The 11174-nt window shown below is 35.3% G+C and overlaps 1 protein-coding gene across 1 annotated transcript in view; it reads left to right on the top strand.

The window, feature by feature from the left end:
• Nucleotides 1-10249, top strand: part of LOC131055171 (serine/threonine-protein kinase STY17-like) — a 97371-nt gene extending 87122 nt beyond the window's left edge. Inside the window, exons 6-7 of the mRNA XM_057989804.2 lie at nucleotides 9776-9848; nucleotides 10070-10249. Of these exons, the coding sequence (XP_057845787.1) occupies nucleotides 9776-9848; nucleotides 10070-10249 (253 nt within the window). The remainder of the gene's footprint in view (nucleotides 1-9775; nucleotides 9849-10069) is intronic.
• The last annotated feature ends 925 nt before the right edge of the window (nucleotides 10250-11174 follow it).

Raw genomic sequence — 11174 nt, forward strand, 5'->3', positions numbered from 1 at the left:
TCAAGAATCTTCCTAGCCTCCGTTGCTTTTCTTAGCTTCTCCATCACTAGTTGTTGAGCATTAAGGATCCTCAGGTTAGAGGGGTGGGACGAAGAATCAACTGTTCCAAAGGGGGTAAGGGGGGGAGGCTGAGCAGCGGCGAGGGCCTCTTTGATAGTATTGCGGTAATTTGAGATGGAATTAGCCATCAAGGAGGTTGGAGAGGCAGGGGAGAGGTGTGGGGGGGCGGCGAGGTGGGGGGAGAGGAAGCTGGTGGGGGGATGGCGAGGAAGGGGAAAGAGGGGGGGCGGGGGCAGGTTCAGAGGGCACTACTTTAGCTACAGGGGGGGACCAGAGGCCCTAGTTTTAGACCTTGATTTTTTGCTCGAAAGTAAGGGACATTTGCTTCTAAAGTGGCCACTAACTTTACAAAAGTGACAGGCATCTATTCCTCCCATGTATTCAGTTGGACAACAATAAGTTTTATTGTGGAGATGAATAACAATCTCTGCAGGGTAAACCATGCCTGGTTTTAATGCAATGAGTATTCTAGCATCGAGATGAGGGAGAACCGAAGGGGAAGAGTCTATTTTTACAATTTTCCCCAATGGTTCCGCAATTTTGTCAACACAGGACCAAAGGAAGGCTGAAATATTTTTCATGGTAATCCACTTCGGGTAGGAAAGGGCAAGAATTTCATCATTGTAGGCTTCAGGGTCCCATCGAACCGCCCTAAATGGTGAATTTCCTATTGACCAAAACTGCTTATTTACAATTTTGCTTTGGGTTTCCTTATTATCAAAGAAAATTAAAAATAAACCCTTCTGAATCATTCTATAAAATGAAAATTGAAACCCTAATTTTTTTACCCACACATCTTGCAGCCAGTTATTCATGTACTGTCGAGATGGTAAGTTATTTACATCAAAGGCAGCGAAAAAAATTGCTGAATCCCTAAGTTTAGAAATCTCCAAAGAAATGGCAGAGAGCATGGAATCATTTAGTTTAATAGTGATGCATTTGGAAGAGAGGGCCTCACCTTGTGCTAGCACGAGACTGATTTCATCTTCATGGTGGAGAGTGGCTTCGAACCTAGCATCTTCAGGAAATGAACACCATTTTCCCTCCACCGCCTAGCTGAACGTTTTCCCCTGCACTCGAGCGCTTGCTGCTGAAGAAATGGGGTGTTTAGGAATCTTTGAACCATCTTTATTGGGCCCCATTAATTGTAGGAGGATATTAAATGACTTCGAGTGCCTCCTAGTAGGGCCAGGGAGCCCTCACACGTGATAGCGTGCTGTAACCAGTGGCACTACGGGTTTCGTGCCCTAGTTGCAGAGCGCTTCAACCCTTCGATCCTTTCAAAAATTTTATATCAAAAGAGTATACTTACAACCACTGTTGACTTTATTTCATTCATACATACCTCTCTTTTGTTGTCCTACAATGCCAACATTCTGCATGCCCATCATATATTGCAAACACTATATACTGCAATATCCAGACCAATCTGGATCACCAAGATTGACATCAATGACAGCCAATCAAGCATTTCTTGGTAGATATTTTAGATAACCGGAAGACAACTGAGAGGGGGGGGGGGGTGAATCAGTTGTCAAAGATTACAAGAACCATTAGAAATTTAAACTTTAATTTTGGAACCCAAAACATTAATACTAGAATAGCAGATAAACCAATTAAGCATAAACAATAATCATAGAATAAAAGCCATCCACACAACACCAAGATTTGTACGTAGAAAACTTGGTAAAGGGAAAAACCATGGTGGGAAGCCTACCCATAGTCAGATAATACTTTTGTAGTAAGTACGTGAATTATAATGAAGGGGCTTGCACTTTCAAGAAGGCCAACAACCTAGAGCGCACTCCTCATCACAAAAGGAGCCTCACTGACTACATACAAATCCAAACTACAATCCGGAGAAGTATTGAATTGCAAAAGATAGCATCTCCTATGCCTGAGTACAGTTCCAGTTAAGCTCAATACCGGAGGACTAAATCCTCTTACATAAACCCAATTTGATCTCCAATGATCGACCAACTTCCTTTGCCTGAATGATATTACATTATTTACACATTACATTCCTTGACCATGACCTCTTACATTAACCATGATGATCTACAATAAGATCTTACATCTATATATACAAACCCTCGACCATAAACGATCAGGTCAACCACCAGACAATAAACCAATTACATAATTACAAACCATGTCTACCTTAGACCAAACAAATAATATCAACACATAAGACATCCTAGAAATACATCAATAGGTCCTATCCACACATTACATTAAAGTCAATCCATAACCTAGATCAACCGAGACCAAGTATAGGTCCACACACTTCAGCAATGATCTCCAACCACCAAGTCTCAAACACGATCACCAACAACATCCTAAAACTCCATCAGAAGCTGCACCAACACCACTTATGCAATTCATCAAAGATCTCTATCAAAAGCTTTGACGGTGAAACCCTCGCTAGAACCAGAAACCAATCTTCTAAGCAAGCAGGATAGCATCTGATCTCCAGACCAAAACCAACTGACCAAATATGAGTATAAGTATCATGAACAAGCTAATTCCATCATCGAACTATACTGGAGCCTACTGGATCATGCCAGATCCAAGTTAACCAGAAACCGCTTAACCTACCGGGACCAAAAGGGTTCTGATAAAGCATCCAAATAGCTAGTGTTGGCAACAATGACAAAAAATCAATGAAACACATAATCAATTCCACCAAATGGCCAACAATCTTCCCCTTTGGCATTGATGGAAACACTAGATTTGAAAAACATCTAAGTACCAAGAAATGCCAAACAAGTCTCCCCCTGTGGAAGACAGCCAACAAAATCCCACATATAGCTCTGAATATCACTCTCCCTTTCTTTTTCTTTTTCACTTTCTTTTTCTTTTTCACATCAGTATCAGTCCCCCTTTGACATCAATGCCAGAAATATGACATAAATATCAAAGCAAAAACATAAGCCTCTGAATCACAAAGTTGACTACTCCCCTCGAGCAATAGCATCCCACATCAGTACGAGAATGAATAGTATCTCTGATAATTCATGTTGGATTGATGCCAAACCGCATCAATCAAGTCTCTACCGGAGGGGCAAAAACTCCCAATTTGTTTCTCAGGTACTCAAATGATTCCTTGGACAACTGTTTAATGAAAATATCTGCAATCTTCTCTTTAGTATTCACATAAAGTTATACTTACCAGTTATACTTGATAGATATGTGCTTTGTTTTAGAATGAAATATTGGATTCTTTGATATATCAATAGCAACAGAGTTATCACAGTGAATAACTATCAGTGCATCATAATCCACCTTTATATCCTACAACATTTGCTTCATCCATAAAACCTGTGGACAATTAGTAGCAGCAACAACATACTCAGCTTCGATAGTAGATAAAGAGGTACATATTTCTTGCTGATCCATGAAACCAACTTCTTTCCAAGAAAGAAAGATCCACTAGAAGTACTTTTCTGGTCATCAACATCTCTAGCCCAATCAGCATCTGTATATGCACATAAAGTAAATTTATCATCCTTAGGGTACCACAAACCATATTCTAATGTACCTTGTAAGTATCTAAAAATCCTTTTCACCGCCATCTCATGATTTTCTCTAGGATCACTCTGAAATCTTGAAACAATACAAATAACATTCATAATGTCAGGCCTAGTCTGAGTCAAATAAAGCAGACCTCCAATCATAGATTTGTATCTTGTAGGATTTACTAGTGTAGAAACATCTTTTCTTGTCAATTTCTCACTTGTAACCATAGGAGTACTTACCAGTTTAGAATCTCCCATACCAAATTTCTTCAACAATTCCTTAGCATATTTAGTTTGAGGGATAGAAATACCTTTTTCAGTCTGAGTAATCTGCAAACCTAATAAAAATTTCATCTCACCAATCATAGACATCTCAAATTCTTTCTCCATATTCTTAGAAAATTCTATGCATAACTTATCTTCACCTCCAAAAATAATGTCATCAACAAATACTTCAATAATCTGTATATCATCATAAGAGATTTTATAATATAAAGTACTGTCAGCACTGCCTTTAGTAAAACCAAGCTTTAAAAGATATTTATCCAACCTTGCATACCAAGCTCTAGGTGCTTGTTTCAGTCCATATAAAGATTTCCTTAACCTGCAAACCATATCTGTATCTTCTGACAGTGAAAAACCATTAGGTTTCTCAATATAAACTTCCTCATCAAGATCCCCATTCAGAAATGCACATTTTACATCCATCTGATAAACCTTGTAGTTATTTTAAGCAACATAGGCAAGAAATAATCTTACAACTGCAATCCTAGCTATAGGTGCAAAAGTTTCTCCATAACCAATTCCTTCCTTCTGAGAATATCCTTTATAAACCAATCTAGCCTTATTCCTTATGACTTGACCATTCTCATTCAATTTATTTTAAAAAACCCATTTAGCTCCAATAAAATTTTTATTTTTAGGTCAGGGAACCAAGGTCCATGTGTTATTTTTCTCAATCTGATCTAACTCTTCTTCCATAGATTTCAACCAATGTTCATCTTTACATGCTTCAATTACTGATACCAGTTCAACTTGTGAAATTAAACATACCTCATTAGTTGGTAGTCTTCTTCTTATCATCACTCCATTTCTCTTATCCCCAATGATTTGATCTTCTGAATGATTCAATCTCACATACCTAGAAGTCTTCTGACTTTATGTTCCTCTTCCCTATTCTTTAGTTACTGTAGAATTCTCTGATGTTTCCGGAGTAAGGTTCAACTCTCTATTCCGGTAAAGGTACTATCAGTTCAGATAAAATCATTTCCATTACCGGTTCCTTCTCATAAACTCTAATTTGACTTATGTTTAGCTCATCTACTTTGACATTAGCACTCTCCACAATTCTCTGCAATCTCTCGTTATAACATCTATATGCTTTGATTTCATTATAATAACCAAGAAATATGCATTTGTCATATCTAGGATCAAATTTCCCAATAATATCATCTCTCCTGATATAACATTTACTACCAAAAATTCTGAAATAAGGTGTCTTACCAGTTTCTCCTTTAATATTTACTCTGTTGAATGTATAAACTATTGTAGTCACTGCTTCTCTGCAGTAGATATGAGGTAGACTACGTTCCATCATAATTGTTCTAGCAACATCCAAGATAGTTTTGTTCTTCCTTTCCACAACTCCATTCTGCTGAGGTGTCCGGGGAGCAGAAAATTGTCTTCTTATACTATGCTTGTCACAAAAGTTACTAAACTCACTAGATGTGAATTCACCACCATGATTTGATCTCAAACATTTAATCTTCAATCCTATCTCAATTTCCACTTTAGCCTTAAAGATTTTGAACTTTTCAAATGCTTCAGATTTTTCTCTCAAAAAAGTAACCCACATCATTCTAGAATAAGCATCAATGATTAACATAAAATATCTATCACCTTGAAAATTTTTAACTCTAGCAGGGCAACACAAATCAGTATGAATAAGATCAAGAAAATCATTTTATTTATCTTGTATACTCCTAAAAGAGGTTCTGACCTATTTACCCTTTTGACATTATTTAAATACCAAATTATAGGGCTTCATAATCTTAGGTATATCCCCAACAACCTTAGTTGAACTAATCTTCACAATGCAATCAAAATTCACATGGCACAACCTTTTATGCCATAGCCAACTCTCATCAATCTATGTAATCAAACATGCCTTCTCACTGGAGTTTCAATGAAATATATTACCTTTTGTCTGTGTATCGGTTGCAATCTCCAAGCCAGATCTGTTAATGATTTTTTCATTTCCCATCCTTGAACTGTAGTTGAAATCCCTTGTTTGCCAATTGTCCTACACTCAAAAGATTATGCCTCAAACCTTCAACATAATAAACATTGTCAGTATTGTTCTTACCATCCAATGATATAGTTCCTTTTCCTTAGATCATACATGCCTTGTCATCTCCAAATCTAACTAGACCATCATCAAATTCTTGCAAAGATAGAAACTTCCCTTTATCTCTAGTCATATGATGTTAACAACCACTGTCAATTACCCATTCATCCTTGTCTTCAATTTTAGCAACAAGTGCCTTCTCTTCAGGTACATTCTCTTCCAGTGCCGAATCATCTTCCTTGATAGCCAAGAATACCCATTCCTTCCCATTGCTAGATCCACTAGCAGAGTCTTACACCGATTCATCATCTGAATCAGTAAGGCCTTCCTCATCCGCTATGTAGCATGATTTGTCTCTGTTTTTCTTGTATTTATATTTGTTCTGATATTTAGGGATAGGCTTAAATGATATTCTAACTCTTTCTTCAAATCTTGAATTTCTTTCAGGACATCTAGATGCAAAATGACCAATCTTATTACATTCAAAACATTTAAAAGGTGATTTTCCTTCATACTTACTTCCTATCGGTCCTTTAGGTACTCTTCTAGAAAATAGTGCTTCAAGTTGCTCAAAATAATCATCTTCTCTCTTCATATCTTCCAACTCCTTTGTATATAAAGCTTTCCAGTCTTGCTTACTGGTTGTAGATGTAGATGCATGAAAAGCAGGTTCAGTATTCACAGCTCTAGAAGGTCCAAATTCCTCAAGCTCAAAAGCAGATAGTTTCCCAACCAAAGTATCTCAGTTGACAGATGTATTAGCCATTGTTCTCAAGTCATTAATAGTAGTAGCCTTCATTTTGTAAGACGATGGTAGGGATCTCATGACTTTAGAAACAATTTCATCTTCGCTTAGAATTCCAACACAACATTGAATTCACATAACAATATCATTTACCCTTTCCATGAATGCAATAATCTTTAAATCTTATTCCATCTTCAGGTTTTCATGTCTCACTCGGTAACCATCAAGTTTAGCAATCTTCACTGTAGGGTCACCTTCATTAAGAGTCTCCAACTTATCCCATATAGCCTTTCTAGATGATTTGTTGGTTAATCCCATTATTTGTTGATCATAAAGTGTAGACAAGAGGGATTCTCTTGCACTACAATCATTCTCAAGCTCCTTGTCCAGGTTTGCCAGAGGAGGATTGCCAGATCCCGGATTACAGGGTGTGACACCATTTTGTGTGATCTCCCAAATCTCCTTTCCAAGATATCTCAGATGAGTCTCCATCTGAATCTTCCATACTGTGTAAATTATTTCATCAAGCCTCAGAATATCCCTTCGAGAGATAGCTCCAGAAGAACTAGATGAACTTGAACTGTTATTTGCCATAGGATCTTCCTCAAGCAGTTAAGCTTTCTGAAGAGAGGACCAAAGCTCTGATACCAATTGTTAGACAATTCAGATAACTAGAAGACAAATGAGAGGGAGGGTAAATCAGTTGTCACAGATTACAGGAACCATTCACAATTTAAACTTTAATACCGAAACCCAAAACATTAATACCAGAATAACAGATAAACCAATTAAGCATAAACAATAATCACAAAATAAAATCCATCCACACAACACCAAGATATGTACGTTGAAAACTCGGTAAAGGGAAAAACCATGGTGGGAAGCCTACCCATAGTCAGATAATACTTCTACAGTAAGTATGTGAATTATAATGAAGGGGATTGTACTTGCAGGAAGGCCAACAACCTAGAGCGCAGTTCTCATCACAAAAGGAGCCTCACTGACTACATACAAATCTAGACTACAATTCGGAGGTGTTGAATTGCAAAAGATATCATCTCCTATGCCTGAGTACAGTTTCAGTTAAGCTCAATACCGGAGGATCAAATCCTCTTACATAAACCCAATTCGATCTCCAATGATCACCCAACTTCCTCTGCCTGAATGATATTACATTATTCACACATTACATTCCTTGACCATGACCTCTTACATTAACCATGATGATCTACAATAAGATCTTACATCTATATATACAAACCCTCGACCATAAATAATGAGGTCGGCCACCAGACAATAAACCGATTACATAATTACAAACCATGTCGGCCTTAGACCAAACAAATAATATCAACACATAAGACATCCTAGAAATACATCAATAGGTCCTATCCACATGTTACATTAAAGTCGGTCCATAACCTAGATCAATCGGGACCAAGTATAGGTCCACACGCTTCAACAATGATCTCCAACTGCCAAGTCTCGAACATGATCACCAACAACATCCTAAAACTCCATCAGAATCTGCACCAACACCACTTATGCAATTCATCAAAGATCTCTATCAAAAGCTCTATCGGTGAAACCCTCATGGGAACTAGAAACCAATCTTCTAAGCAAGCAGGATAGCATCCGATCTCCAGACCAAAACCAACTGACCAAATATGAGTATAAGTATCATGAACAAACCAATTCCATTATTAGACTATACTGGAGCGTACTAGATCATGCCAGATCCAAGTTAACTTGAAACCACTCAACCTATCAGGACTAGAAGGGTGCCAATAAAGCATCCAAATAGCTAGTGTTGGCATCAATGACAAAACATCAATGCAACACATAATCAATTCTACCAAATGGCCAACATTTCTAACAATATCTTCCCCTTAGAATATTTTTTTATATGAATTAATTTATTTAAATATCTCTTCTAATTGAATGAGGGCCTTTCCTTTTGCATTTGAGTTTAATCTTTATGTTTCAAGAGAGAATTGAGGGTTTTGAGGATACACCTTTGAGTATTTTCTTTGAAGATTTTTATATTCAATACATGCATGACAACAAAAGGGAATTTTTTATAGTCTATTGTTGAATACAACTTATATTATCCAATCTAATCTCTAAAAATCAATATGAGGATTATTCAAGTTAATTTCAACACACAAATGGGAGAAATTTACTACCTTTCTATCAAGCATATGGCAAGAAGAATGCAAGGGTATCCTAACAACTACTATGATGGATTAAAAAATATCGTTTCTCTACATATTCATTGAAATTTGAGAGATATGAATCCATGTAGGGATCTTCGTTGGAAGCTCCTCAATATGATCAAACTCTACATACCAAGGGTTGATCCTTAAATAAAATGATGTGTTGGTCCATCATTCTAGTAATCACCACAAAAAATAATCATTTGTAGACATTATAGGATTCCCAAATTGCAAATTCAGAAATGGTTAAAATAAATAAAAATAAAAATATATTCTAGATTGATAAATAAAACCAATTGATATTTTACTTTCTCAAAGAATCCACTTTAATTTAGGCAATATATCATTTATTGGTCAAGATGTAGTTTCCTTTATTACATTCACTATGAAATAGGTTTCTTGTTCATGCCTAGATGAAGAGGGACCATCTATATTAAATGTATCTTTTAAATAAATATTGGGTGGTTACCTAAACCCCATTAGCTACCATGTAGGTATCTGCCCATATAAAATCTTAAAAGAAGAAGAAAAATGACCAAAAATACATGGGAACCAAGCCCCACTCATCTAATAATTGCTACACTTGAACCATACCTAGATTAAAATAAAAATTTCAAAAACTCATGTAGAAGAGGCTTACAACCTCACACATCCATTACAATCATTTCTAACCCTACAACACACCATCCTACAACACACCATCTTGTCAACTATTCATCTAGGTATAATTTTTTGGATAATTTTTTTTTAGCCAATACTCTTTTTTTGAATTTTTTTCCTTTTATTATAAATAATATGTAGTAACCTATAATATCATTTGAACAAAAGATACATATCTTAATTTTAAAAAAGTGACTCATTATACCATTCTTGAATGATGTTTTTTCAGTTATGCCATAATTCTTAATGAGTTGGTGACAGGACTACCACCTTATATTAATTCCAACTATCCTCCCCCAAAGGTGAATCCTACACTCATATGTGTTATATTTTTTACATAGAAAATATATTGATACTTTGAGGTTAGTGATGTGCTAGGGGTGTCCCATAAGGATACACCTTGTTTGCATGTATTAGTAAATAAAATTTAACGCTACTGCTAGTTAAATTTTTTTTAAGTACTAATTTTTGTATAGCTATCAATTATAAATTTGTGAATTTGTGTTTTTTAATGCCCTTTTAGATAGCATATGAGGTTGCAGAAGGAAATTTGAGGCCCACACTTCCAAATGATGAACATATCACAAATGATGCTCTAATCAATCTAATATGTTGTTCCTGGGATACAAATCCTTCGAAGAGGCCTACATTTGAGAGCATAACATACACTATGAAGAAAATAAAAGAGGACATCTTTGAATGATGTATTTTTAAAAATACATCAATAAATTGTTAATTAATGAAATTATATAGTTCCCACATTTAAATTTGGCATACTTTATGATTTATCCTCTTAAATTGTCATACATCAATCTATTTAATTTGATGATGTATATGTTTGGGATGTGAGCTAAATATACTAAAATTTATTATTTATATATGGTGTTATTGAATATTTGACTCGATAAATGAAAAACATGGTGAAAATTAAACTATTATCAAAATGGTATGATGTGTAATAAATATATAATCATAAAAAATTATAAATTATTCTACTAGGTTAAATATCAAAATGGTTACTCTATTATAATTAGATACATCTATTCATTATTATATAAAGTAATTTGACAAATCTTTAAATCCAATGAGAACCCAATAATAACTTGTTTACAATAAAACAAAGATAGATATTATTATCTATAACAATGGAACAAAATTACATAGGAATTATTTTTAAAATAAAATCTCTTCTCCTAATATCTAGTGTAAGTACACTCCTTTAAAACTAATAAAAGCTATAAAATATTTAAATTAATAAAAAAAAAAATATTAATAAATTGCTATTCCAACGAAACTTATGTTTTCTTTAAGGGGTAAAACTTATTCAAATCCAAGCAAATAGTACAAAACAAAAGACCACAGGCCCAACAAAGGACAACCAATAGACAATAAGAAGAAGTTACAAAAGGAACAATACAAAATGAATAACTACATAATCATATCCTCCATTGTTAACTTCTCCAAAGTTTTTGAATACTTTAGTGACAAAAGTCCCGAGTCAGCCACATCCTACCTATCAAGGTTATCAGGAACCTACTTAGCCAAATAGTTTGCTACTCTATTCCACTCATGAGGAATGTGACATAAATAAATATGATCCAAAGAAGAACATAAATTTAGAATCTTCT

Source organism: Cryptomeria japonica, chromosome 2 (assembly GCF_030272615.1).
Source record: "Cryptomeria japonica chromosome 2, Sugi_1.0, whole genome shotgun sequence".
Classification (NCBI taxonomy): Eukaryota; Viridiplantae; Streptophyta; class Pinopsida; order Cupressales; family Cupressaceae; genus Cryptomeria; species Cryptomeria japonica.